General features: G+C 33.8%; 1 protein-coding gene across 2 annotated transcripts in view; it reads right to left on the bottom strand.

The window, feature by feature from the left end:
• Positions 1–652: 652 nt before the first annotated feature.
• Positions 653–25,000, bottom strand: part of Gulp1 (GULP, engulfment adaptor PTB domain containing 1) — a 240,301-nt gene continuing 215,953 nt past the window's right edge. For both annotated transcript variants that reach the window (XM_013027918.1, XM_013027924.1), the window contains 5 exons: positions 19,521–19,637; positions 18,668–18,760; positions 8,388–8,526; positions 6,361–6,455; positions 653–2,409 (listed from right to left, as the gene is read on the bottom strand). In XM_013027918.1, the coding sequence (XP_012883372.1) occupies positions 2,338–2,409; positions 6,361–6,455; positions 8,388–8,526; positions 18,668–18,760; positions 19,521–19,637 (516 nt within the window). In that variant the 3' untranslated portion in view covers positions 653–2,337. The remainder of the gene's footprint in view (positions 2,410–6,360; positions 6,456–8,387; positions 8,527–18,667; positions 18,761–19,520; positions 19,638–25,000) is intronic.

The raw sequence follows: 25,000 nt of genomic DNA, 5'->3' as shown, positions 1-25,000 counted from the left end.
AAGTACATTTTACAGAGCAAACTTTTGATTTGTTGGGTTGCAGAAGTTTGTGTGAATGAGATCAGTGTGCTTCTAAAACAGTTTAATACCATACTGTGGATAAGTTTCAAACGTCTTCATGACTGCACATTAGTAACAACCCCAATCCTGCTATCAAGGCTATCAGTCAAATCTTCTTTGTATTATTAACTATAAGAAAAGAGTCCTAATCTTGAAACATGATGTCTATATATAATGTGGTTATTACCAACAGATGCTTTGGTGAAAAGAAATCACCCTAGGACATCTCTTACCAGCAAGGCTAAGCATGTGTCTCACAACTCTTAATATTGCTCATAAAACAAACTGTATGTGGGCTGTAAGAAATGAAGTTACACGTAAAACCTTTTATGGATGGGATTGGGAAAAATTGGAGAGGATAATGGATAGAGTAACATTGCTTAAGATGTACTGAACTCACAATATGACTTGTTGAATTGAAACCCCTTTGTATAACCACATCAAATAAAATTTTCCCTGTATTCAAAAAGAGTAAAGCCCTTTCATTCTCTGTTCAGCTCTGATTTATGAACAAGAAAATTTGTTCAATTTTCAAGTATATTTAGAGACTGTTTAATAAACAAATTGAATAATTTATCTAAAATCCTTTATTCTCAGCAAAATCAAACATATCATTGAATTTACATAGAAATACAATTTTTAACCATGTCTTTCTTCATAAAAATGTACTGGTGAAATAAAATGTTCATAATTAATGACCAATTATGTACTGTTTAATCATGCCAGTAGCAGAATTGACTACTATTAAAAATTGGTAAAGTAACATATCTTAAATATGCAAATATCATCTCAGTACTGTATTGTGTTACCATTGATAATAAATGCCCACTAAATATATACCTATTGCATAAAGCTTTTTCAAGTACAATAAAAATACAAATTCTATCTGTTAAAAAAAAGCCATGTGGCTCCTAAACATCCTCATTATACAAATTCTAAAATTATAAAGACTCTACTTTGTGAAATATATACTGTCCTCTAATTACGGTACAACTTAGAACGTAACAAAACACAAATGAGAAGCTTCACATATACTATACAACATTATGGCGATGCATACCAGTACAATATTGCGTAAGTACACTGATGTCTGTTCTTAGAAAATGTAGCTTTAATGCTTGAACAAAATTCCCATGTGTAAAGAATCTATTTATCTTTGGTGACTATCACCAATCTAAGTCCATATTTTCACTCATTTTTCTTAATTCTTTGATAAAACAAAGTAGAAACTGATCATTGTTTTTTTCTGCATGATTGCTGGTTCTCTGTTACACCATGGGCAACAATATTCAGAACTTATCAGCAAATCATTAATGAGATTCCAGGAAATTTTATTGCTCACATTCATGATGCAGCTCATCAGAAAATTTATTTTGGTGAAAATTAAGCTTTTGACTTTAACAGACCAAGTACAAATTTAGATGCACTAAATGCCTTGATAATATCTTTAGAATAGTTCTCTTTATGTTTTAAAATATCAAAACAATGAGACATCATAAAATAAACTTTGGTGAGAAAAACTATAGTTGGTAATACAAGGATAAAGAACAACTTTAAACCTAGAGATGATATACATTCCAAATGGTTTTCCTTACGAGATAACAAATGTAACTTACTCACACATTAGAAGTGAAATAAAATGAATCAAACGTTTTGGAATACAACTGAAATTAACTAGAAAAGATTACTTAAATTTCATTTAATTGTCAGTGAAATTTATATTTTTTCTTTACTAATTTAAAAATTTGAGGACTGATGGCATAATTTCAAAGTTTAAATTTTCCCAATTATGTGAACATTATACACATAAAATAACATTGTCTCATGCATATTCATTGTCTGTCTCATAATATATTCATTGGTTTGAAAATAGAACACTAGTTTAGTTTGGTGTCAACATGTCTCTTCAGAATTTTAAAATATTTAAGTATGGTTTTTGGGGGGGAAATCAATAAAAAACTAGCAGCCTGGAGAATAAATGCATTGCAATTATTTAGAACTCAGACCAGACAAATATATAGATAACTTGATTTTCAATGATAAATTCATCCACAACAGAAACACGAACAAAAAACTATGACATACACTAGGTTGTATTTAAAATTAAAGATACTGATCAACAGTCAATGTGGAGAGACTTCACTACAAAAGCTTTCAAAACATTAAGATATCCAAAAATATATTGGCACATGTTTAATACCTGTCTTAAAATAATAGTGAATGCTATATGTGTATATAAGCAAATTTAATATGAGTCAGGATCTTTCTTTCTTGATATCAGCATTTGCTGTCTACTGGATCAAGACAAAACACGGTGCCTTCAAGAGTTAGTCCCATTTTGAACCCCTCCTGTAAAACACAATAAAATCATTAAAATAGGAACATCACATGACAGAATAAAATGAAATAAAATCAGCAGGTAAAAACAGACTAAATAGAACTTGAATCTTAACATTTTAAAATATCAAAACTTACAAGGGTGAACAAATACAACAGTGGAACTGATTAGACACTTGTGGATGAGGACGGGGAGGAAAAAATGGGAAGAGAGCAATGGGAGGAAAGACATGGTTTAAAAAGAATTATACTCATTACTCATTACCTGATTCATGTAACTGTAACCCCTCTGTATAGCAATTCTCCAATAACAATAAAACAAAATACCCAAAAAGTCCTATATAGTAGGCCAAATTAATTGCCTATCAGCATTTCATGTAGATATCTTCCATTGGAAATATTCTTACACTCATAAACATTTTAATGTTTTAAAGATATGGGAGATTAGTGTATATGAGAAAAACATAGGAATATATGAAATTAAGAAGTATTTTTTTTCTGGTAGAACCTAAAGAATATGTCAATATTTCCCTTAGATATTACTGAGATTGCTGTGCATCACTCTAATGAGAGGTTCTGATCATTTTGATTATTTGGTTCCTATTACCACTGCCCAGAACCTTACTTTCTGTAAATGCAATGCCATTCTATGTGTTCAGATTGCAGATTACATGGCTTGACCATGAAGAAAGGACCCCATCTTAAGTTCTGCTTTTGCTTTTCAGTGGCATGGCTCCTTGGATATTGTTCCATTTACACATTTTAGAAATTAAACAGCCATTAATGTATTGGCCCTTAAGCACCTAACAGCCATGAATATGTTTTGTTCTTTTCTCCTAAGACTTTTGAGCAAAGAAGACTGTCCTTCTCCACTTCCAGCATTTTTATTTTGCTAACTAAACTGTGGGCTACTTTTGGTCTTTCTAGCTGCTTCCAGCCTCATCTGGTTTCTTAATCTATGCACACTGGCCTACACAGAAATGAAAAGCACACAGCTTGGCAGGGGTGGCTCACGCTTGTAATCCTAGCCACTTAGGGGGCTGAGGGTTGAGGACTGCCAGCCCAGCAGGAAAGTCTGTGAGACTTTTCTCCAATTAGTCACCAAGTGGAGTTGTGGAGAAGTGGGGCTGTGGTTTGAGTGGTAGAGCTCTCACTTTGAGCAAGGAAAACTCAGTGACAGCACCCAAGCCAAGCCGGAGAGAGAGAGGAGAGAAGAGAGAGAGGAGAAGTGAAGATAGGGGAGAAGAAAGACAGGGAGAGAGGGAAAAGCAGAGAGACACAGAGAGAGGAGTCATGGATCAGTGGAAATGCAAGTCACTTGGCAAGTTCCTAGGATAAAAAGTGTGGTAGTGTCCCCAAATTACTTTCATTTGAAGTAACTATTTGTGTTTATGCAAGCCAATGCAAACATTATAATGTAGAAGGAAAATAGCTACAAAAATATAAGCCATATTTTATTTGTAATTAATGTTCAGAGAATGCTTTAAAAAGAGTAAACATCAATATCATAATTGAAATAGTTTTTCAAATCTTCCCAGCACTTGAGTTACAAATTATATTCAATTGGGTAAAGATCAAAGGAGTTATGAATGTTACTTAAATTTTTGCCATATTTATTTTGAGTATTTTCCCAATAACCAACACACACTTAGAAAAGAGAATATTTCAGTTGAAAATACTGTAAATAAGCTGTTCTTTTAAGATGCTTGTCCTGAAAATTCTAAGTTTTAATGTGTTAATAATATTGGAAAGTAAAATGAAGTGTTTGTATGTCATAATACTGCCATCATGTTTTTTTTTAATTTTTAAGATCATTTTAGATTCCCCTTAGGCTAATGTAACCTTCCAATGAACAGATATCTTATTATAAGGCCCGTTAGTTTCCTTTCCTTTCAAAATAAAATGTCTTGCATATTTTCTTATCTTCCTCAGAAGGTTCATTTTGTAAATCATAATTTAATAAATTTGCAATCATTCTAAATTTTCCATATTCTCTTGAGTTTCAAACTTGAAACTAGGCTTGTTTACAAAAGGTAGTGATAGGAATTAATATAAGCTAATATCATAAAGACTGATTTTACAACTAAATAAAAAGCAACTGAGTGAGTGCTGATGGATCACACACTTGTAACCCTAGGTACTCAGGAAGCTAAGCTCTAAGAATCTCATTTGAAAGCCAAAATAATCAGCGAAAGCACTAGCTATGTGCTCTGTCACTTAGACAAGGAAAATATTTCATTGGCCTTATTAAACCCATACTACTTACAAACCTATTATTGCTATTCAAAGATACAAATAGTTGACTGTATATATTAGGTTAATTAAAATAGAAAGGATCATAACAAAACTCATTATAGGCATTACATAATAAGAATACTATTGAACTTCAAATTGAGCTAAAAGTAAATCTGCAACTATCAGAAATAAGCGATAAGGTGAACAACATAACTGCAGCAAAATCGCTGAGCAATAACCATAAAAATCTGTTATGAAACATCCTTAACAATAAATGATCAGTTGCATCATAAAGCATGCCAATATCAAGAATTCAGGTTTTACAGGATTGTAAGCCAATTAAAAGTATTAGGAAAACAATATACCAACCATCTCTGGCGCTACCCACCATGAAAGCAGAAAAGAATAAAAAAGGACATCAAGAACATATTAGAAATAGCAAGCACAAAATTCACGCACAAAACCACAAGACCTCCCACCCAGGGCCCCTGTCACATTCACTTCTACATATATATATAATATATTCTATATATATATATATTTGCCCCAGGCTGTAGCTGCCTAACTGGAAAAAAATTAATAAAATATTTTTAAAAGAAATTGCTTTTGGCAAAATTCAGCATTTTCAAAAGCTAATTGTATGTAATTTGAGTGAAAGTTTCATAGTATTTGAAATGTGGAAAAGGGATAGAAAGTTGGTGTCATCAAACATAAATAGATGCAAAATATTTCTGCTGAATTAAACATAAGTCTGATATTGTGCTTTTGGTTATAGCGGAATAATTTCATCCTTCCTATTATATCAAATTATTAATTTACATTCTATTAGTGTTATAAAGTTCATTTTGAAATCAAAATAAGACTATAAGAATGCCAATTAGAAGTGAAGCACAATGTGAATAGGAATGGATTATCCCAGGACCAATAAGCAGAAATACGTCCCCTACCTGACTTTATTGTCCTCATTTTCTCACCCAATTAACTTTATAAAACTGTTTAGAGTCCACTTATATAGTTAGTTTTATCAAAACATGAGGAGCAAATTGAAAGAGAAGACTTTACTTTTTAAAAGTCTATTTACTAATCATGGCCCATTGAATAAAGCTTTTAAAACCAACTTTTTTTTCAATTTTAAAGGATGACTTAAATTAAAATATATGTATATATATTATGTAGGAAAAAGAGAGAAAGAAAGAGAGAAGAGAGAGACAGAATACCCAACTGGACTACATTCCTAAAAATGTTGTCACTGGTATGGTATCTGCTTTCTCAATAAGAGCCGAGAAGTCATGAACCACAGCTACAATGCTTCTTTTCAGACAGAATGATTTCACTCTTACAAAGATCTTCCCTCATTTACCCATTTGCAATTTTGAAATTCACAATTGTTAAGACTGGGATCAAATCTTATAAATCTAATAAATGACCTTTTAATTTCTGGATTTCAAAACAACAAGCTATTGTAATCCATGACAGTTTATATTTTAAAAAGGAACTATCTACTTTTTACTGTAAGTTGAGCCATTAAAAAGACCATTTAATATTTAAGCTATTCAGAACTATTTTGGGAGGACATGTAGAAACTTTAGAATTACATTTTAATGTGCTTATATTAAGAACATTATGTGCCATCAATTCAAGAGAGGGTAGTTTGGGTATATAAGTTATTTCTTGTCCTAGATTAAAAAGAAATAAACCATGAATGGGCCAATTTATTAAAGTAGTCACCTGCATCTCATCTAATTTTGATTGAATGTCTGGAGGGAAATCCCCTGCTCCACAGTTAAATGGGTCAAATGGTTCAGCTCCAAAGAGGTCTCGTTCTAAAAGGAAGAAAACATGTCAAGTAAGTGAAAAACAGGAAATAAGTTGTGGTGAAATAGATTTCAAAGGGAGGATTATATGAATAAATACAAACAGAATTATAGATACAAATAACCCTCCATATGACCAAATAAGCCACCAGCTACCCTTTGACTATGATGGCTGTCTGGAGCGTAGACTAACTCAGGGAGCAAAGATTCAGTTTATGATATCAAAAACTGTTTAGTAATAAAGTGCTATTATCCAAAGAAGGTTCTGTGTCTTGATTACGAGCCGATAGTTGTAATCCCAGCCTCTCAGTAGGCAAAGAATGGTAGAATTTTGGTTCAAGGCCACACTTGAACCATTCTTGACTATATGTTGAATAGTGCTAACATAGTTATGCAGATGTTTCTTGGACAGACTGATTTGATTTCCATTGGACACTTACCAAATACTGGAATAGCTTCATGACCTGGTACTTATTTTAATTTTTAATGAACATACTATTATCCATAATAGCTAGTGAATTACTACTTGCAATAGTGTGCAAAGATTCCCTTTTTTCCATAGCCTTACCAAGTCTAGTTATAATTATCTTTTTGACTGCCGTCATTCTATCTGCAGTGAAGTGATGTTTTTCTGTGGTTTTAATGACATTTCCCTGATGGTTACAGATATTGAATCTTTTCCATGTACCTGTCGACCATTTCTACATCTTCCTGTAACAACTTTATTTAGGTACAATGCCAACATTGTGTGTGTGTGTGTGCAATGCCAACATTTTGTGTGTGTGTGTGTGTGTGTGTGTGTGTGTGTGTTGGTCCTGGGGCTTTAACTCTAGACTTAAAGTCTGTCCTTGAATTTTTTTTTTTTTTTGCTCAATGCTAGCACTCTACCATTTGAGCCATATTTCCACTTCTGATCCTTTTGTTGGTTAATTGAAGTTAATCATCTCATGCACATTTTTTCCTAGGCTCACCTCAAACAATGATCCTCAGATCTCCTGAGTAGCTAGGATTATAGACATGAGTCACCAGGGCCAAGCATAAAGTTGTTTTAATTGAGAGCTTTGATGGTTATTGTTTTAAATACTTAACACAAAATGTATATAACCACTTATAAATAATACTTAACACAATGTACTTTTTAAGTTCTACAGGCAAAAAGAAATAAACTATCCTGCCAGGTATTAGAGTGCTTGATTAAAAGTTCAGAATTATATTCAAAATATTATAATGTGAGTTAGAAAGAATGCAATAAAGTGTAATAAGCAATTTCTCATTTCTTCAATTTTCCTAAGGGATTAAGAGACAGACTCCTGACCATTAAAAACTTCTTTCTGTTTATGTGATGGGGGTACAGATCAATATATAACCAAGATGCTAAAAGAGGACACACTTTGATGCTTCTTGAAGATACATAGAAGATAAATCAGACAAATCAATGTCTTTATAGTATCTTGATTATCAAAGAAAAATCATTTCAAAAGGTTAATATATAAACAAATCATAAAATTCAAATAATCCATATATTTTTCTCCAGAGGCTATTTGTATATTCTACAATAATAATATCTCTATCCCCTATTAAACATGTTTAAATACTGAAATTATTACCATCACTTATTTTTTAGACAAAGTAAAACATTTAAAATATATCCCTAACCATAGTAAACAAGTAATTAGATAATTTTATTGTAGTTTCAATAAACCTACACCAAAAGATTATTTTTCATACAATAAGTTTCCACTGCAAATATGGATGTCTTTAATAGTATATTCTGGATTACTACAATTTATAATTGTAAACAATTACTGGGTGCAGTATATGCATAAAAATAGCACTTCAGTGATCCAAGTGTTTAATGAGCTTGTCATTTTGCACAAAGTGTGAAACATTTCAATTATATCCCAGTGCAGCCACACATACTGACTTACTTAGAACACTTACTGATCTCTGTAGATCTACTAGGTACAGGAGGGGGCTGTGTGCCATTGCGCGCAGGTGTGGAAGACTGGTGTGACATTGGCGAAAATGGAATCATATCGAAGATGTCAGTGGAGGGAGACTTAGATGTCACACTGCCTGCCTGTAATGATGATGATATGCGTTAGCATGGAGACACCTATTTCATATGAATATAGAAATTATAAATGAATTCAGTTGAATCATAACTTACCACTCATGTATTAAAAACAAAAATATTGACACTGTCATAGTTTAATCTGTTATGCCAAATGTTTGAAGGAAATTTCTGTAAAAATACTCTGAAAAATGCTACCAAAGATAGCAGCAATGTAATTGTAGATGAGCATACAGCATTGGATAGATTTTTATGTATCTAGAAATACTAGACATTCATATCAGAAAATTAGAAATGTGGGGAACTGCATAAAATATGCTATCTGTAATACAGTAAGCAGAAAAAATCGGCAGTGACCTGCTTTCCCAATTACAAAAATTCAAATGCACTGAATATTTTTATATTCTTAGAGTACATCTTAATTTGACTTTATAAGTAGAATGACAACTGGATATATGTGTTGTATTTCATTACTGACAATTTTAAGCTTTTGTAATAATCAATCATTTTACAAAATAAATTAATAATTACCAGTATACCATAAAATCAGTATAACCTGGGTTTCAATACAGAACAGATGCAGGGGAAATAAAAGTCCTATAAGGTAGCCAGGAAATAATCATCACCTTGTCAAAAAAAGGAAAATACCTTAGTATAATCTATAGGAATTGTCTGACCTGATCATGAATAAAAGAGAATTCCCCTCTTGAAGAAATAAGAGAGAAAAAAGGCTTACTATTCCTATTGGATCATGAACAGAGATTGACTGGTTATTTCTCAGAACATATTCATTTCTGATTCATAGATGATATAGGTGATGACAAAATGAGGCCGGTTATATGTGCAGAGTGATGGATTTGCTATTCAGTTAAAATGTATAATAGTGTATTTTTTCATGCAGGAAAAAACTGCTCTCATCTCCTTCCCTTTAACAGTTGGCTTTCAGCATCTCTAAACCCCTGCTTTTTATTCAAGAATATTACTCTCTTAATTATCTCATCCCTTCTATTCCCTGCTTTTCATAACTCTCCTCCTTCTCAGGAAAAAATAAAAAGTACTCATATCCTAACTGTCATTGAAAATAAAACAAAGGACCAAATACCTGTCCTTTTTAAATTTTTTTTAAACTGCTGAAGCCTCTCCTCTTTTTGTTTTTTTCCTTCTTCCTGTTTTTTTTCAGGGCTCTTTCAAGACTAGTGTCCTTAAAAGAGACACTCGTCTTCCTGTCCTAACTTTTATTTCATTCAAATTAGATTTATTTCAGATCAATCTAGATGTTGCTCTTTTTGCACTAACTATACAAAAACTCTTTTGTATATACACATTACCAGTGACCTCATTTCCTGGCAATCATGTCTTATGGGTTATTTGAACTATTTATCTTATTTTATCTATGTGGACTTGTATACTGTCATCATTCTCTGCTAGAACCTCTGATATCACACTATCAAAGGAAATAAAAATGGCATACCAAGGTTTCAGATCCCATCACATTAATTCAAAATCTGCCTGCCATTTTTATTACTACATAAAGTAAACATTCTGGAAGAAGTAAAAAAATAAGTAAAAGGAAGTTTTTGTTTTCCAAATTACATGAGGTCTTGGAATGCTGTGCTCACTGCCTGGCTTAGGAAGGCCACTTTTAGAAGGTGGAGGTATTAACAGTCCCAGTGATAGTCTGGAATCAGACGAGTTGACAGGAGTGACAGAAATGGAAGACATATTTAGACAAGGAGATGAAGCATCACTACTATGCCAAAGAGAAGATGAGCGTCTCTGAAGCCCAGGTGGCTCATGATCAGACATTTGGTGCAGCAGCTGTAAAGGAACAACACAGAGAGAAATATGCTAAGGAGAAGGAAGAAGGGATGGAAGAAGGGAAAGGTAGGTATGAAAATTCATTTGTAAAAGGATGTTTTGTGAAAACAATAGTATACTTTCACACTAACTTCAGTGAAGTTTGAACACATTGTTGAAGCTGATTTGCTTGTTGAAGCTGATTTGCTTAGTGTGGTAATCTTGAGGTTCTTGATTGCTTTGATCATTTTTCATTGAGATATCATAATTTTAGGTAGATTAAATATAATATTGGCTTCACTAGAGCATGAGAAGTAAACAGTACAGAAGAAATTGGAAAATCTTGAGATTTGTTTTAGATCAAGCCAAAATAAATCTGTGCAATGAAATGACAAGAGATCAAAGATGGTAGTGAGACCTCAGTAAAATAGGAGTGAACTCTTCTAAGTACAGATCTGAGCAATTTTCAAAAAACATTATCACATGCCTTTTAAGTGTAATGCTCAAGACATTCTTTGTAACTATTACTAATGGCACAGTTGTGTTTTTTAATGGTAATAGACACAGTAATTAAGGTCCAAAAATTCACTATGATCTAGTCTGATGAACTAATTTTGAACAGACTGGTCCTACTCATCTTGCCTTTCCTATGAAGTGTTGAGGGTTTTCAATTGTAACATGTTTGGGGACTGGAAAGAGGGAGCTGTCAATAATCTCAATAAAGTCAAAATGTGACTCTATGTATAATAACAGTTTCTTTTGGGGGCGGGGGGGGGAATCCGGTCATGGGGCCTGAACTCTAGGCCTGGGTGCTGTCCCTCAGCTCTTCAGCTCAAGGCTAGCACTCTACCATTTGAGCCACAGAGCCACGTCTGGCTTTTTGTTTTCTTTTCTGCTTATGTGGTGCTGAGGAATCGAACCCAGGGCGCCTCATGCATGCAAGGCAAGCCCTCTACCACTGAGCCACCTTCCCAGCCCCCATAGCACCTGTTTCTTAACACATTTATTTGGATGGTTTTTAGAGATTATTTCCCATAAAGCAGGGAAACTTACTTCTGAGAGCTGAACTGGAGAGAGCCTAGCTATCGAATGCCATAGACATCAATGAACTAAACTAAAACTAAAACTAATTATTAACTCTTTATTCACTAACTGCAGTTGTAGAAGCAGGAGAACAGGAAGAAACTGCCTAGCCCATCACCGCTCCATATTCCCCACATGAAATCACACTGGACATAGGTCAGAGTATCATTACCCAAGTTGGGCACTGGCTTTTAGTTGATAGAGCCTGGGCAAAAAGTCCCTCAGGATCTTTGCAGAAGGGGACAGAGAGAAGGAAAAGGGAAAGGGAAAGACTAGATTTAGACAATACTGAATACTAAGTCATAGAGGAGAAAGTATCTCCAAGATATCCAGAATAACACAGTGAAGGCAGAAGCATTTCAGTGTGTCTTTGGCCAAGGGCTCCGAAAGAGGCCTCTAACTCAAAGCTAGAAACGCAGATATACATAGGAGCATGGCTGGCCAGTGGGACTTAGGTCTCAGTTTCTTCAAACTCTGTGCCAACTGGTGTGAGGAAGGCCAGCTTTCCCTATAAGGCTTTGCCTAGTGGGCTTGGTTATTTCCAGTGTTCAGACTAAAAGGATCATGTCTGTAGCTTTAGTCTAGAGCTGTACTCCTAAGTTAAAAGTCACAATGGACAAGGATTTTCAACCAATATTGATAGGACTTTGATGCAGCAAACAAAATGTGACTTCTGACAAACCTAATTGTCAAAGTTAGTGAACTAAAACAAGAAGGACCAACAAGTTTGAGGAACATTTATTACCCAACAACTATCAGCTTCCACATTTGTGGAAACGGGGAAAATGAGAGACTTCAGTTGAAGAAAAGATTGAGTTCGGAAGTAAATCACAGATATTCTCAGTTATATTTGACTCTAGTAATATGCATACATGGCAGAATTACTTATATTATATGACATACATTAGCCAGAAAATCCTCCCAGATGCCTCAAAACGGCCAAGTCAAAATAGCTTAATATAAAGGTACTCCGTTAATAATCATGTTTTCTCAGGATGCTCCTTCCTCTGGGAAAATAAATGGAAAAATAAAGACTACAACTGGTTGTGGTTGCTAGTGGCTACGTCTATAATCTGAGCTACTCAGGAGGTTGAGATCTGAGGATCGCAGTTCAAAGCCAACTTGGGCAGGAAAGTCCATGATACTCATATTCAACAAACTACAATAATAAAAAAAAAACCATCCTTGAGACTCTCATCTCCAATAAACTATCCAGAAAAAGCCAGAAATGGTGCTGTGGCTCAAGTGGAAGAGTGCTAGCCTCAAGCATAAGGAGGCTCGGGGACAGTGCCCTGGCCCTGAGAACAAGCCCCAGGAAAGGCAAAATACAAAAACAAAAAAGAAATCTCACGTTTCTATATCAAGGAGAATTCTACCCTCAAAAATTACTTGTTAATTGTGCAGGAGTTGTTTAGCTATTAAGGCATAATAATAGTAAGAGTCACATTTGAGATTTGTAGTTGCTATAGATTAGGCTCTGGTTGCTATTTTCCTGTGACAACTAGATGAATATCACAACAGGGATGCAATCCTATCATTAGCTATTTAAACAATAAAATAATTGCATTAAAATTATATAAAGTCTGAGCTATTATATTATATATATATACAGAAATACTAGGACATTGAAATTTTATTCTCTTCTATTAATTATATTGGCAGCATAAACCTCCAGACTCCTTTTAAATATAAAATAAATTCCAGACTAAAAGCCAGGTGCTGGTGGCTCATGCCTAGCTACTCAGAAGGCTGAGATCTGAGGATCACGGTTCACAGCAAGCCCAGGCAAGGGAAGTTGAGAGATTCTTCTCTCCAATTAACCACCAGAAAACTGGAAGTGGTACTGTGACTCAAAAGCTGAAGAGTTCATGGGCTGGGAAGGTGGCTCAGTGGTAGAGTGCTTGCCTTGCATGCATGAAGCCCTGGATTCGATTCCCCAGCACCACATAAGCAAAAAGAAAAAAAGCCGGAAGTGGCGCTGTGGCTCAAGTGGTAGAGCACTAGCCTTGAGCTGAAGAGCTGAGGGACAGCGCCCAGGCTCAGAGTTCAGGCCCCACGACCGAACCCCCCCCCCAAAAAAGCTGAAGAGTTCAGAGACAGAGCCCAGGTTCAGAGTTCAAGCCCAATGACTGACCCCCCCCAAAAAAATCCAGACTAAAATATGATTTTTCACAGTCATTAAAAAATTAGAAATTTAAATTTTCATTTGGGATTATATTTTAAAATAAATTTTGTAATTTAAAAAAATGATGGTTTCAGTAAAATTTTTAGTTAGGAAACTGAAAGATTATATTACACTAAATGTGGGTAAAATAATCGTAAGGAAAATGCTCTAGTAGATTGTTCTAGATTGCCATGTTGTTTTTTATGGTACATTTTAAAATTAATGAGTTGATGATTTAGAATTTAAACCACCAGAAATGTAGTTCTCAGGTTTCTAGGTCCATGCTCGGTTTGTATTAACCTCTTAAAGGTAAAACCTATCATATTCAAAAGGCTTCCATGTTAAGTGCTGTGAGTCTCTACAGATCACACAGAGAAAGAGTGGCAAAACGACTTCATCAGGGACTTATCAGAGCTATAAAGGCAACATATTTACTTCTTTTAGATAGAATTTACTTCTCCTAAGTCATCTTTGTTGCAACTAGCAATTATAAAAGTGAAGTTGGGGACTAGTAATCAGTTCTTGTGGGCACCAAACGTTCTTGTACTGATGTTTATGTTTCAACTGTCTTTGTTTAAAAACTCATGCTGGGTGTCTTGTGTAATTGAGAGTTTTCACAATCTGCTCTTCCCCATCTTGACTTCAAGAATACTTCAGAGAGCACTGTGGAAAATTAAATAAGCAGGTTTGTTTACCCACAGTGAAAATACGTATTCTAGGTTATAATAGTCTTATCAAGTGTAATCAGTGGCTACAATGTTGTCAAATTTTATCAACACTAGGTTTCATTGAAAGGGGACATTTGTTTTGATCTGCAGTAGAATGTCCAATATTCTTGAGAACTATAATTTTATTCATCTAACTTCCTGACAATAATCTGATTTGTTTAAAAATGTCTAGAACCAATATGGCAAAATGTTAGCACTCGTTAATGAGTCAAGAGGAACAATTTGATTTAACTTGGTATGTGTGCATAGATAATGCAACAATCTTCTGAGGTGTTCACAAGACTAGGAGGGCAGAATAAACCCTTTTCTAATATAAATACAAGCAACACTGCCATGTGAATATAATGAATGGAAATCAGATTGTTCCTAAGTAATCAGTACCAAATGGTGAAAAGCCCAACCTCTAATCTATTGCCAAACCACGAGAGCACAGCAGAAAAGCAAAAGCAAAGTCAAGTAACGGAAATTTTTCAGTGTATCTAAATGTTCATTTAAGACTACAGTCTAAAATAAGTGAGAGGATTTCTACAATCTGAATGTGATACAGTGATATGTATTATGAACATTATCAAAGCCAATTTCATCTTCCTGAAAGGGGGCTCATGGCTGGACCAACTGACAGAGACATGTAAACATTCTGAGTAGATCCTTGTACATGTCTAGAGTCATCTGCTTTGCAGAATTTCCTCATAACATACTGAAAGCTTTCTGAGGATCTGATGCCGAATTAACTGTATATCCTGAACTTACCTATGTTACAATTTTCATGTACATAATGGGATCCATAAGTCATTATGATGATTCTTCTTTAATTAATGCAGAGAACATTGTCTCTATTTTTTTTGTCTCTAATTCTTTAACAAACTGCTGAGAATAACAATAATTGTGCAGTATTCTATCTGCAAGTCTTCTGAACTCAAAACAAACAAGTTCTAGAGTTTATTTGGTACCTATGAGGCAATCTGTGAGGTGCTTTGTGGTCTAACCTTGAGTCCTATAAAACAAGATTCAAATTTCATAAGAAAAGATTTAAAACATTTCTGACAACAGAAATGGGTTTTACTTCAGATCTATGGTAAGCTATTGAGAGAGGCTTATATGTTAAATTTATATTTTAACTATCTAAAATTTTAAAATAAAATTTCAATAGTTTGGATCAATAGTAAATATTTGAAATATTTATAGACATGACAAACTTTCATATTAAATAATTCCAAGCAACATAAACTCATTTATTTCTATTTAATGTCAGAAAATTGGGAGCTCATTTTAAATATAGCATTACTAGCATCAAATAACTATTTCAGAGGTACATAAATAAAAATGAAAATGAAAAACAAAAATATCAACTGTCTTTTAAAAAATAAAAGCATGTAGCCAGGAACAAGGGTTAATGTCTGTAATCCCAGTTGTTGAAGAGATCAGGAGGATTACAACTAGACACCAGCCCAGGTAAAATGATTGCACAACCCCATCTCAACCAATAAAACTGGGCATGGTGATTCATACCTGTTACCACAGCTACAGGGAAGTATAAATATAAAGATTATAGTCCACCTATATGGAAAGCATAAATATTAAAACTTTGGTCCAGACTAGTTGATGCATAAAAATGTTAAAAAAAAAAGAACTGAAGTAAAATGGGTTGGGGACATGGCTCAAGTGGTTGAGCACCTGCCTAGAACAAGAAAAGCTTTGACTTCAAACCTCAGTCACTCAATCTCTCTAGATAGATAGATAGATAGATAGTAGATAGATAGATAGATGCATGGTAACACATACATCATTTCCCAAATCATTTGACCACATAAACTATCAATTTATATTTTGAATATTTTGCACTTAAATCTTACACCTAAATTTTATCAGCTTAAAATATCTTTGAGTTCATTTTTTAATCCAATCATTACTTTTTTATTGTAAAAGTGATATGCGGAGGGGTTAGTTACATATATAGGGTAATGAGTACATTTCTTTTTGAACAGTGCTACCCTCTCCCTCGTTTTCTCCTGCTCCCTCCCCTCTTCCCTTCCTCACTTCTCCTCCCCTGCAAAGTTGTAAAGTTTGTTTCCAACATAATTTTTAATGAAAATTGTTTCTATTTCACTTTCACCTATCACTTAAGTCTGGAGATAGTTGAAACATTCTCGCTATTTTCAAGTATATTGTTATTCAAGCATTGAAGTATATTGTTATTGATTATATCATGGGACCTACTCTTCCTGCCCAACTGAATTTTTGTACATTTGACTAACATCTCCCTGAATTCTTCCAGTCCCATCTCATAACTCAGCCCATCCTATTTTCTCTCCCAATAACATTAACTTGTTTTTCCAAGAATAAGTAAGATTATGTAGTATTTGTCTTCTTGTGCCTAGCTTATTTCATTTAATCTAATGTCTTCTAATTTTTATCTTAATTTTTTATTTTGAAGAGAAAATAGGCATCCTTCAGTGTATCATAAAGTTTAACGTCATATGATAATATACAAAGCATTGGTACTAAGTAATTTTAGAGTTAAAGAAAATGTATAAATAAAGGTATCAGTATGTCAAAAACACAGATTTACAAAGTTGTCATTTGCATTATTTGTATAATGATCAATGACACCCTTTTGTGAATATCATTTTAAATGCAAAAATGTGGTTTACAGAAAGTGATTTCATCTTTCATTCAAATTTTAGTTGTAGCATTTGAGGTATTTTATTCAGGTAGACTTACATTGGCATAAACACAGCACCTAAAATGATTATTAACTGTCTCAACTTCATAAGAAGTAATATATTTTAGTAACTATTTTAATGATTTCTCTTGTCTTTGTGTAACTGACTGTTCAATAACAATACCTAGATAAATGCATATATTTGTAGTCTGTATTTCATAGCCAAATAGTCCAAGAAACCAAAACAAGGTTCTGTTCTGTTCACTCTTCACCATATCTGTGACTGATTGGCTAAGCACAGATCACCAGTGGAACTTCATAACCCCAACCCTGACCTACCTTCTTTTCAGTTACCCTTTTGCTAGTCTCCAGCAGTATCTGCTGTGCAGATAGAAAACAAATTATGGGTGAAATCAGTTTGATCATTGTTTCCAAACCTTTTTGGTTCTCCCAAATCTTGCCCCTCAAAAACAGAGGACACACAAGATAAACAAGCTTTAGATTTTCATTCAGAATTCTGATATATCTCTTCAATTCCTCTGTCACCACGAGGCTGGATCAAAGCAAATGCAATGACTTCCAGACACAGCTACTTCCTTATGACCCTTATAAACCCAGAATGTGATCCTTCAGTAACTCATTGTCCATGCCGGAGGTTCAATACTTCACTCTCAACCTCTCTCTTCTGAGCCATATTATCTCCTTTTTTTTTTTTAACCAACCCTATTCAAACAATGGAAAGACCTATTTTCAGTTTGGAACATGGAAAAGAATAATGGAAAATATTTGACCTATTTCCAGGGCATGGCGAGTTTGAAGCCTAAAGTTCTTACAGTGGCGTTCTTCTTCTTGATGATTCTTTCTGGTTTTGTGTTTTACACACACACAAACACATACACACACACACATAACATATAACAGTTTTGTAATTTTTAAAAACTCTTACAATTAAATTTCATGCCATAGAACAGAACATAAATTAGATATTAAATATTTTCAGTGAATAACATATACATTAAGGGAGACTATCATTAGTGCAGATCATTCAAAGAGAAAAAACAGATTTTCAGCTTTGAAAACATACTGCCTTAAATTCTACCTTCCTCCAAAAACAATTCTCTTTACTAAAATTAGGTAATGATTGATATCACACATAGCACTGGAAAAATTCTGGACTTTAAACTTGCAACAAGTCAGAAATAATTTAACTACTAATACTTGACTATTGTCTGCTGAGACAGCCACTCATTTTAGTGTCTGCAATAAAACTGCTATACTCCCAGAAGGAACCTTGCTATGTAATTGCAGAAACAATATTCAGTCATGTTTTCATTCTAGATTCTATAACGAAGTTCAGCTCTGCAGGAGTAGATGGGCATAGGTCATTACTTGTAACCTCAATGAACAGTAACCACTTGGGATGAGAGAAAGAACATGCTCCAAGAGAAAGAGTATATTAAACTTGATCATCAAACTCAGGTCTGAATTTGTAGAAAATATATCATGAAAGAGGAAAGGGAAAATAAGTACTCTGTATTACCTAGATGATTTAACTCTCCTAATTAGCCTAATTGTTTTATAAGACATCTCTCTCCATCCTTAAATAATTGATCAAAAAGTATTGTTTGAACTTTTAAAGAATTTCTGACCCAGAGACATCTCATCTTATAAATCTTTTCTCAAATGAAACATATACATATTCAATATACTTACTGGAGATGTTGATACTTGAGTTATCCTTAACTGGTTTTCCAAATCTTGTACTTTATTTTTAAGTTCCATATTTTCTGTTTCTAAGTCTTGGATCTAAAAAGCAAGTGGTCATTGAGTAACTTTCAGGATTTATTTATTTATTTATTTGCTTGAAAGATAGTGGGTTTTCTATTGGTTAATTTAACAAATAACATTTTGTACTATTTATAATGTATACTATTTAGAATTTTTATTTATGCTATTTAGAATGTATTTATACTATTTAGAATTTATATACTATTTAGAATTAATTGCCTGCACACAGCAGACAATTATTTGAAAAACCTTGGGCAGTACTGGAGGATTCTAGGTCATTGGAGAGACACATTCAATTTAAAACATATTTTATGTGTGTGCAAATTTTATGTTCCTAAATGTGTCATCTCTGTATGTTCTTGATGTGCTGGGCAATTTATACTAGCAGTCTTGCAGTGTGACCACATGACAGTGAAATTTGCTCCTGGTGATGCAGAAGAATGGAGAAGGGGTGTAATATAATTACAAAGGAATCTGAGCTTCCTGGGGAACCACTTACCCAACATCTGCTGCTTCTGCTGCTCTGATCCCCATGAGACGCATCAGGAAGTGAAGCAAAAAATCACATGAGAACACTAAGTTCTTGTGGGAATTCAATATAAAAATTAAAAAAAAAACAACTGCAGGGGATCAGGAATGAAAAAAAAATCTTAAGAGCACAGTGAAGGGAACTAGTGAAAGGGAAATATAATGATGGTTCTATTAACTTGTTTGATGCTATGCAAGTTTCCTGTACTTACACGACACAAATGTGAACCAACAACTTTAATTTACTCACTCTTTTCTGTAACCCTGCAATCTGTTTTCTTGTTTCCACATCTTTTCCTCCAGATTCTAGAAACTTCCTGTATGCCAGATCAAATGCTTGTCCAATTGTTAACGTTATCTCTTCAGCCTTTGTAAAAATCAAAGAAGATTGCCATTTTAATAGCAGTATGTCTGACTGCTCTTTGAATCAATTGAAACAAAATTCACTGTGAATCTAGTTTAGACATTCATAGGAGTTATTCAAAAGGATATAGCACATGAGCCAAATACCTACAACTTGCCAGGCATATTAAAAATAAACAGGTTAGGCTCTGGTGGTTCATACCTGTACTCCTAGCTACTCAGGAGGTTGAGACCTGAGGATTACTGTTTGAACCCAGCCTAGGCATGAAAGTTCATGAAACTCTTATCTCCACTTAACCACCAAAAAGCCAGAAATGGGGCTGTGCCAAAAGGGGTTGCAGCACTCCTAGGAGTGCTGGCCTTTAGCATAAAAGTTCAGGGACAGCACCCAGGCCCCAAGTTCAATGACCAGCACAAAAATGAACAAGCAAACAAATACTAGAGGAGGCCACTAATGAAGTTAGAAGGAAAAGTTCTTCCCACTCTTCATCCCTTGCATTTGTGGTATTTTTCCTAGATATTTTCTTAAATATTTATAACCTATTAAATGAAGGTACAGTGTCTAATGCAGTTTTTCTTGCTATTGTACTATTTGTTTACTTTTCCTGGTGAGAAGGGTTTGTTAAATTCTGGGAGGGTAATCTGAATGAGGCCAGCAGGGTGGTTTCTGTAGAAAACTTGAGGTAAATCCTCTAATTATTGCCTAGTGAAACTGAGCAATTCTAAATTCAGAATAAATCTTAAATACGCAAGGTGAAATCAGAAGTTTGAAAACTTATACAAATAAGGGTAGGCAGGGTTTTTGTTGTTGTTGTTGTTGGTAAAACAAGGCTAACTGGGCAAAATGTAACTGTCATCTTGAAGTTGGTTTAGGAAATATTTGCACTCTGGACAGCTGACTAGAGATTGCTGACTAGAGATAGCCCACTTCTAGTTCATTCATATCTTCACTGATTTTGTGTTATCCTGCATTAAGTATAAACTAAAAATAAGGCTTATTTATTATCATTGAAGAGAAGTTTGGTAAAGGCATTAATCAATTTCAGGAATGGTGAACAATTTAGTAAGACTAATTTCTATAATGTCTTAATGGCAACTAGCAGTAAATTAGTGGTTACATCAATTAGTGTTACTAGTAGTAACATTACATATTGACATCACCATGCTTCTATTAATCTACTACTGAAATTTAAACAGTTGTGTTACAGAATTTAAAATTTAGATGATCTCATTGACAATGTCATTTTTCTGCTTAAGGAAGATTTGAATTATAAAATAGAGGTTAACATAATTAAAAAAATGCAAAATATGTGCACAAAGTCCTTCTATAGAAAAAAGCTGGGCATCAGTGGCTCACACATGAATCCTAATCCTAGCTACTCAAGAGGCTGAGATCTGAGAATCATGGTTCAAAGTCTACCAGTCAGGGAAGTCTGGAAGACTCTTATTTCCAAATAACCAGAACAAAACTTGAAGTGGAACTCTGTGGATAAAGTGGCAGAGCACCAGCTTTGAGTGAAAAAGCTAATCGAGAGAACTCAGGCTTTCAGTTGAAGCCCCAGTCCTGGCACATAAATATATTTTAAAATGTAGTTCACCTTTCTATTTATTAAATTACCCATCCAATGTGTCTGTCTAATAAGACATGCTATGTTCAAGTCCTCAGTATGATTAACTGATAAAACTGTTGATCATTCATATTATTATTATATATTATTATAAGAGCTTAAAAATTCTTTTTATTTATTTTTTTAAATGAGTTTTTTATTGTGAAAATATCGTACAGAGGGGTTACAATCACATGGTAATGAGTACATTTCTTATCAAGCATTGTTGCAGCCTCCTCCTTTGTTTTGTCCCTCATATCCCTGCCCTCCCAGCATGACTACACCTCCCTGGCCCTGCCCTGTGGGCCCCCCCTGACCTGTGGGCCCCCCCTGCCCTGTGGGCCCCCCTTGCCCTGTGGGCCCCCCCCGCCCCTGCCCCAGGGTAAAGTTAGTTTTTCAACATAGCGTCTTGTACATCTCATTGTTGCAATGGGTCAAATCTGTATCCCTATTTAAGCATTTTGTTTTTTTGACTCCCAAGTCCTTGCATTTCAGAGAGGAAAAGACTAGGAAAGTTAAGATTTATATACAATGGAATGCACAGACCATAATTGTACAGTCACATGGTTAGATAAATTTCCATGTTAACAAAGTATCCTATTATTAGTACATGAAATATATTTATTCCCTCAGAAAGCGTCCTATGTTTATTTCTAGTCAGATCACATTTGTCATTAGTAACCATTGCTCTAATTTATAAGACTATGGATCAATTTTGCTTATCCTTGATATCCATGAAAATAGATCATTTAGTATATACTCTTTGGTGTCTACATGCATTTGTAACATAATGTTTTTTGAGTTTTACATATGTCACAATATTCCATTTGTTTTATTTGTTTTATTAGTTTTCAATGCTATACATTTACTGCCATTAATTTTTCCAACTTTCTGCTGATGGACATTCAAGGCTTTTTCAGTTATAAACAAAAAAACTACAGATGTCCTTTGAAGTCTTTTTTAGTATCTTCTGATCTCCACTGTATTGGTGAGTACTTTTTGTTTACATGTAGTATCATGTGTTTTTTAATTCCCTATTTTTAAGACTTATTAATTTCCTCTTTCATATGTAATCTATGATATAACTAAAAGTATACAGATGATAAATAAGATAGATAATATAGATAGATAGATATCCTGAACTTTGTCAGACTTCTCAAAATTATAATTGATATATTTAATTCCATTTGGGGATTTTTTTCAGGCAGCAGAAAATGATTGTTTTAAAAAATATACAATTTAGCCAGGTGCTGGTGGCTCATGTCTGTAATCCTAGCTACTGAGGAGACTGAGATCTGAGGATCATGGTTCAAAGCAGCCAGGGCAGAAAAGTCCCTGAGAGCCTTATCTCCAATAAACCACTTGAAAACTGGAAGTGGCACTGTGGCTCAAGTGGTAGAGCGCTCGCCTTGAGCTAAAGAGCGCAGGGATAGCGCCCAAGCCCAGAATTCAAGCCCCACGACTGACCAAAAAAATAAAAATAGAATATAACTGTAATTTAACTTCAAAAGTCTATAAATCAAAAATATGTATTAATACAGATCTCAAAATAGCCTTATGAGACAGACCTTTAATAATTCATTCAAAAATATCTTGCTTAGAAGATACTTCATATTCCCACAAAATTGTATTTATTTTTGCTGGTTCTGGGGCTTAAACTTGGGCATTTTGCTCAAGACAAAACTAAGAAACTTACTATTTTCATTCTAGTAATTTAATGAAATACAAAGAGAAAAAATTACTTTAAAAAAGAATTGTTTCTAAATATTTTAAAAGGCAGCCTGTAACTACAAAGAACAAATAACTTCTTATAAGTTGACATTGAGGAAGGACTAGATGAAATGATTTCTCCTATTATTAATTACATATGATTCTTTTGACAATGAGCTATTTTCATAGAGAGAATTATTGAGTAACAGAGAGGTTACATCTTTGCCATGCTGTTCATTTGATGTCATAACATCAGCAAAGTGTTATGTAGTAGTTTTATAAGCATATTGGGAACTACTGTTAAATTACTTCAAAATCAAAGTAATGAATAATGTGTTGTTACAAACATTTGAAAAAATTCTGAAAAGGAAATAATGGCTAATTGGTTGACACTGACTATATTTGACTTATTAAATCAAGAAGCCAATTCAACCATCACAATGAACTCCATATTTCATCTTTTTTTTCAGTTTAATAAGATGGCTATAGAAGTTGTATATGTAGGAAACCCTCATAATATAACATCATTTTACCAGGGAATTGAATTCCTGTCTTGTAGTATATGAAGGCATGCAATCAGAGTTAAACTATATAGTTGGGCTTCTATAATTATTTATCTTTTGTTACTCTGGGAATTGCAGTATAACTGTCTGGCCTGTGTTTACTTAAAATAAGATCAATAGTTCAGTACAAATAGGCCGGAACGTACTTTTTAAGTGTTTATTATGTAATCATTTCAGATTTACATCCAATTGTAAGAAATAGTACAGGAAGGTCTTGTGTATACTTTTCCAGTTTCTCCCAGGGGAGACATATTACAAAATTACAGTGCAAATCACAACCAGGATATTGATCATTGTAACAATGCAGAGTAATTCGTTTACCACAGGAATCTCTGATCTAGCTGTTAGATAGGCAAAACCCTATTCTAGGCCTTTCCTTAGGCCATTGGCAAACTTTAGTAATCTGTTCTTCATTTCTATAATTCTGTCATTTATAAGTGATACAGGAATAGAAGGAAAACACATAATGTTCTGGAACCTTTCCACTCTCTACAGTCAACCAGATCATTGTGCATATTAGTATCTCATTCCATTTTATCAATAAGTAGTGTTCTATGGTTGGGATGTAACCAACTGTGCTTAATCGTTGTATTTTGTTTGTATTTTGTGCCATTATAATCATCCTAACTAATACATAGATGTATAGGTTTTTGTGTGAACACTTTAAGCTTTGATTTTTCTGAGATGACTGTCTAAATATTTCATATGATAATCACATGTTAACTGACAAATTGTCTTTCTAGAGTACTGTGGCATTTTATATCCCCAGCAGCTTTATTTGACTCAACTAGGCTTTCTGACAGTTGTGCAGTTCTAGCTAAGTCTTTCAATTAGATGTCTTAATTGAGCATTGTTTTATCTTTGCTCTCTTCAATTAAAGTTCTTTCCAGATTTTTCAAAAAAAAATTTTTTTTGTTAACCAGATCTTGTGTGTGTGTTATTGAACAGACGGCATCATGTAGGAACAAAGATTCATTTCATTCTTTAGAGTCCACATGTTATTTCTAGTCTTATTGTAAGGGCTACAAACTTAAGGCATGCATTTTATAGTACCAAGAGTAAAAAATAAACAAACAAAAACTGTCCTTTTCTATATTATTTTCAAAGTATTCATTTTTAACCCCATATAAGGAATCTGTAGTTATTACGATGCCTATAATCAAATTAAGTTTTTGTTGGTTTTAACAAAGAGTGTTGATTTTTACTAATACTTTAAACCATAGACTGCTATGATTATATGGTAAAAGACATGTCATGATTTGAAACAATGCTCTTTTGTAATATATGTACTTAGTTATTATATCTTACTCTCAGAATGACTTTATATCACAAATATCTTGTTAAGATTTATTTTATATCTAGTTGGTTCATTGATTTAAAAAAAATCTCATCTAGTATATCTATGAGTCAAGCGGAAAAGGTCAGATAATGTGATGTCAGGAAAATGTACCCTTAGATATGTATTTTAATGTTTTTTTCTTTCATGC

Source organism: Dipodomys ordii, unplaced genomic scaffold (genome assembly GCF_000151885.1).
Source record: "Dipodomys ordii isolate 6190 unplaced genomic scaffold, Dord_2.0 Scaffold5, whole genome shotgun sequence".
NCBI lineage: Eukaryota > Metazoa > Chordata > Mammalia > Rodentia > Heteromyidae > Dipodomys > Dipodomys ordii.
This window is presented reverse-complemented; position numbering and strand designations above follow the sequence as displayed.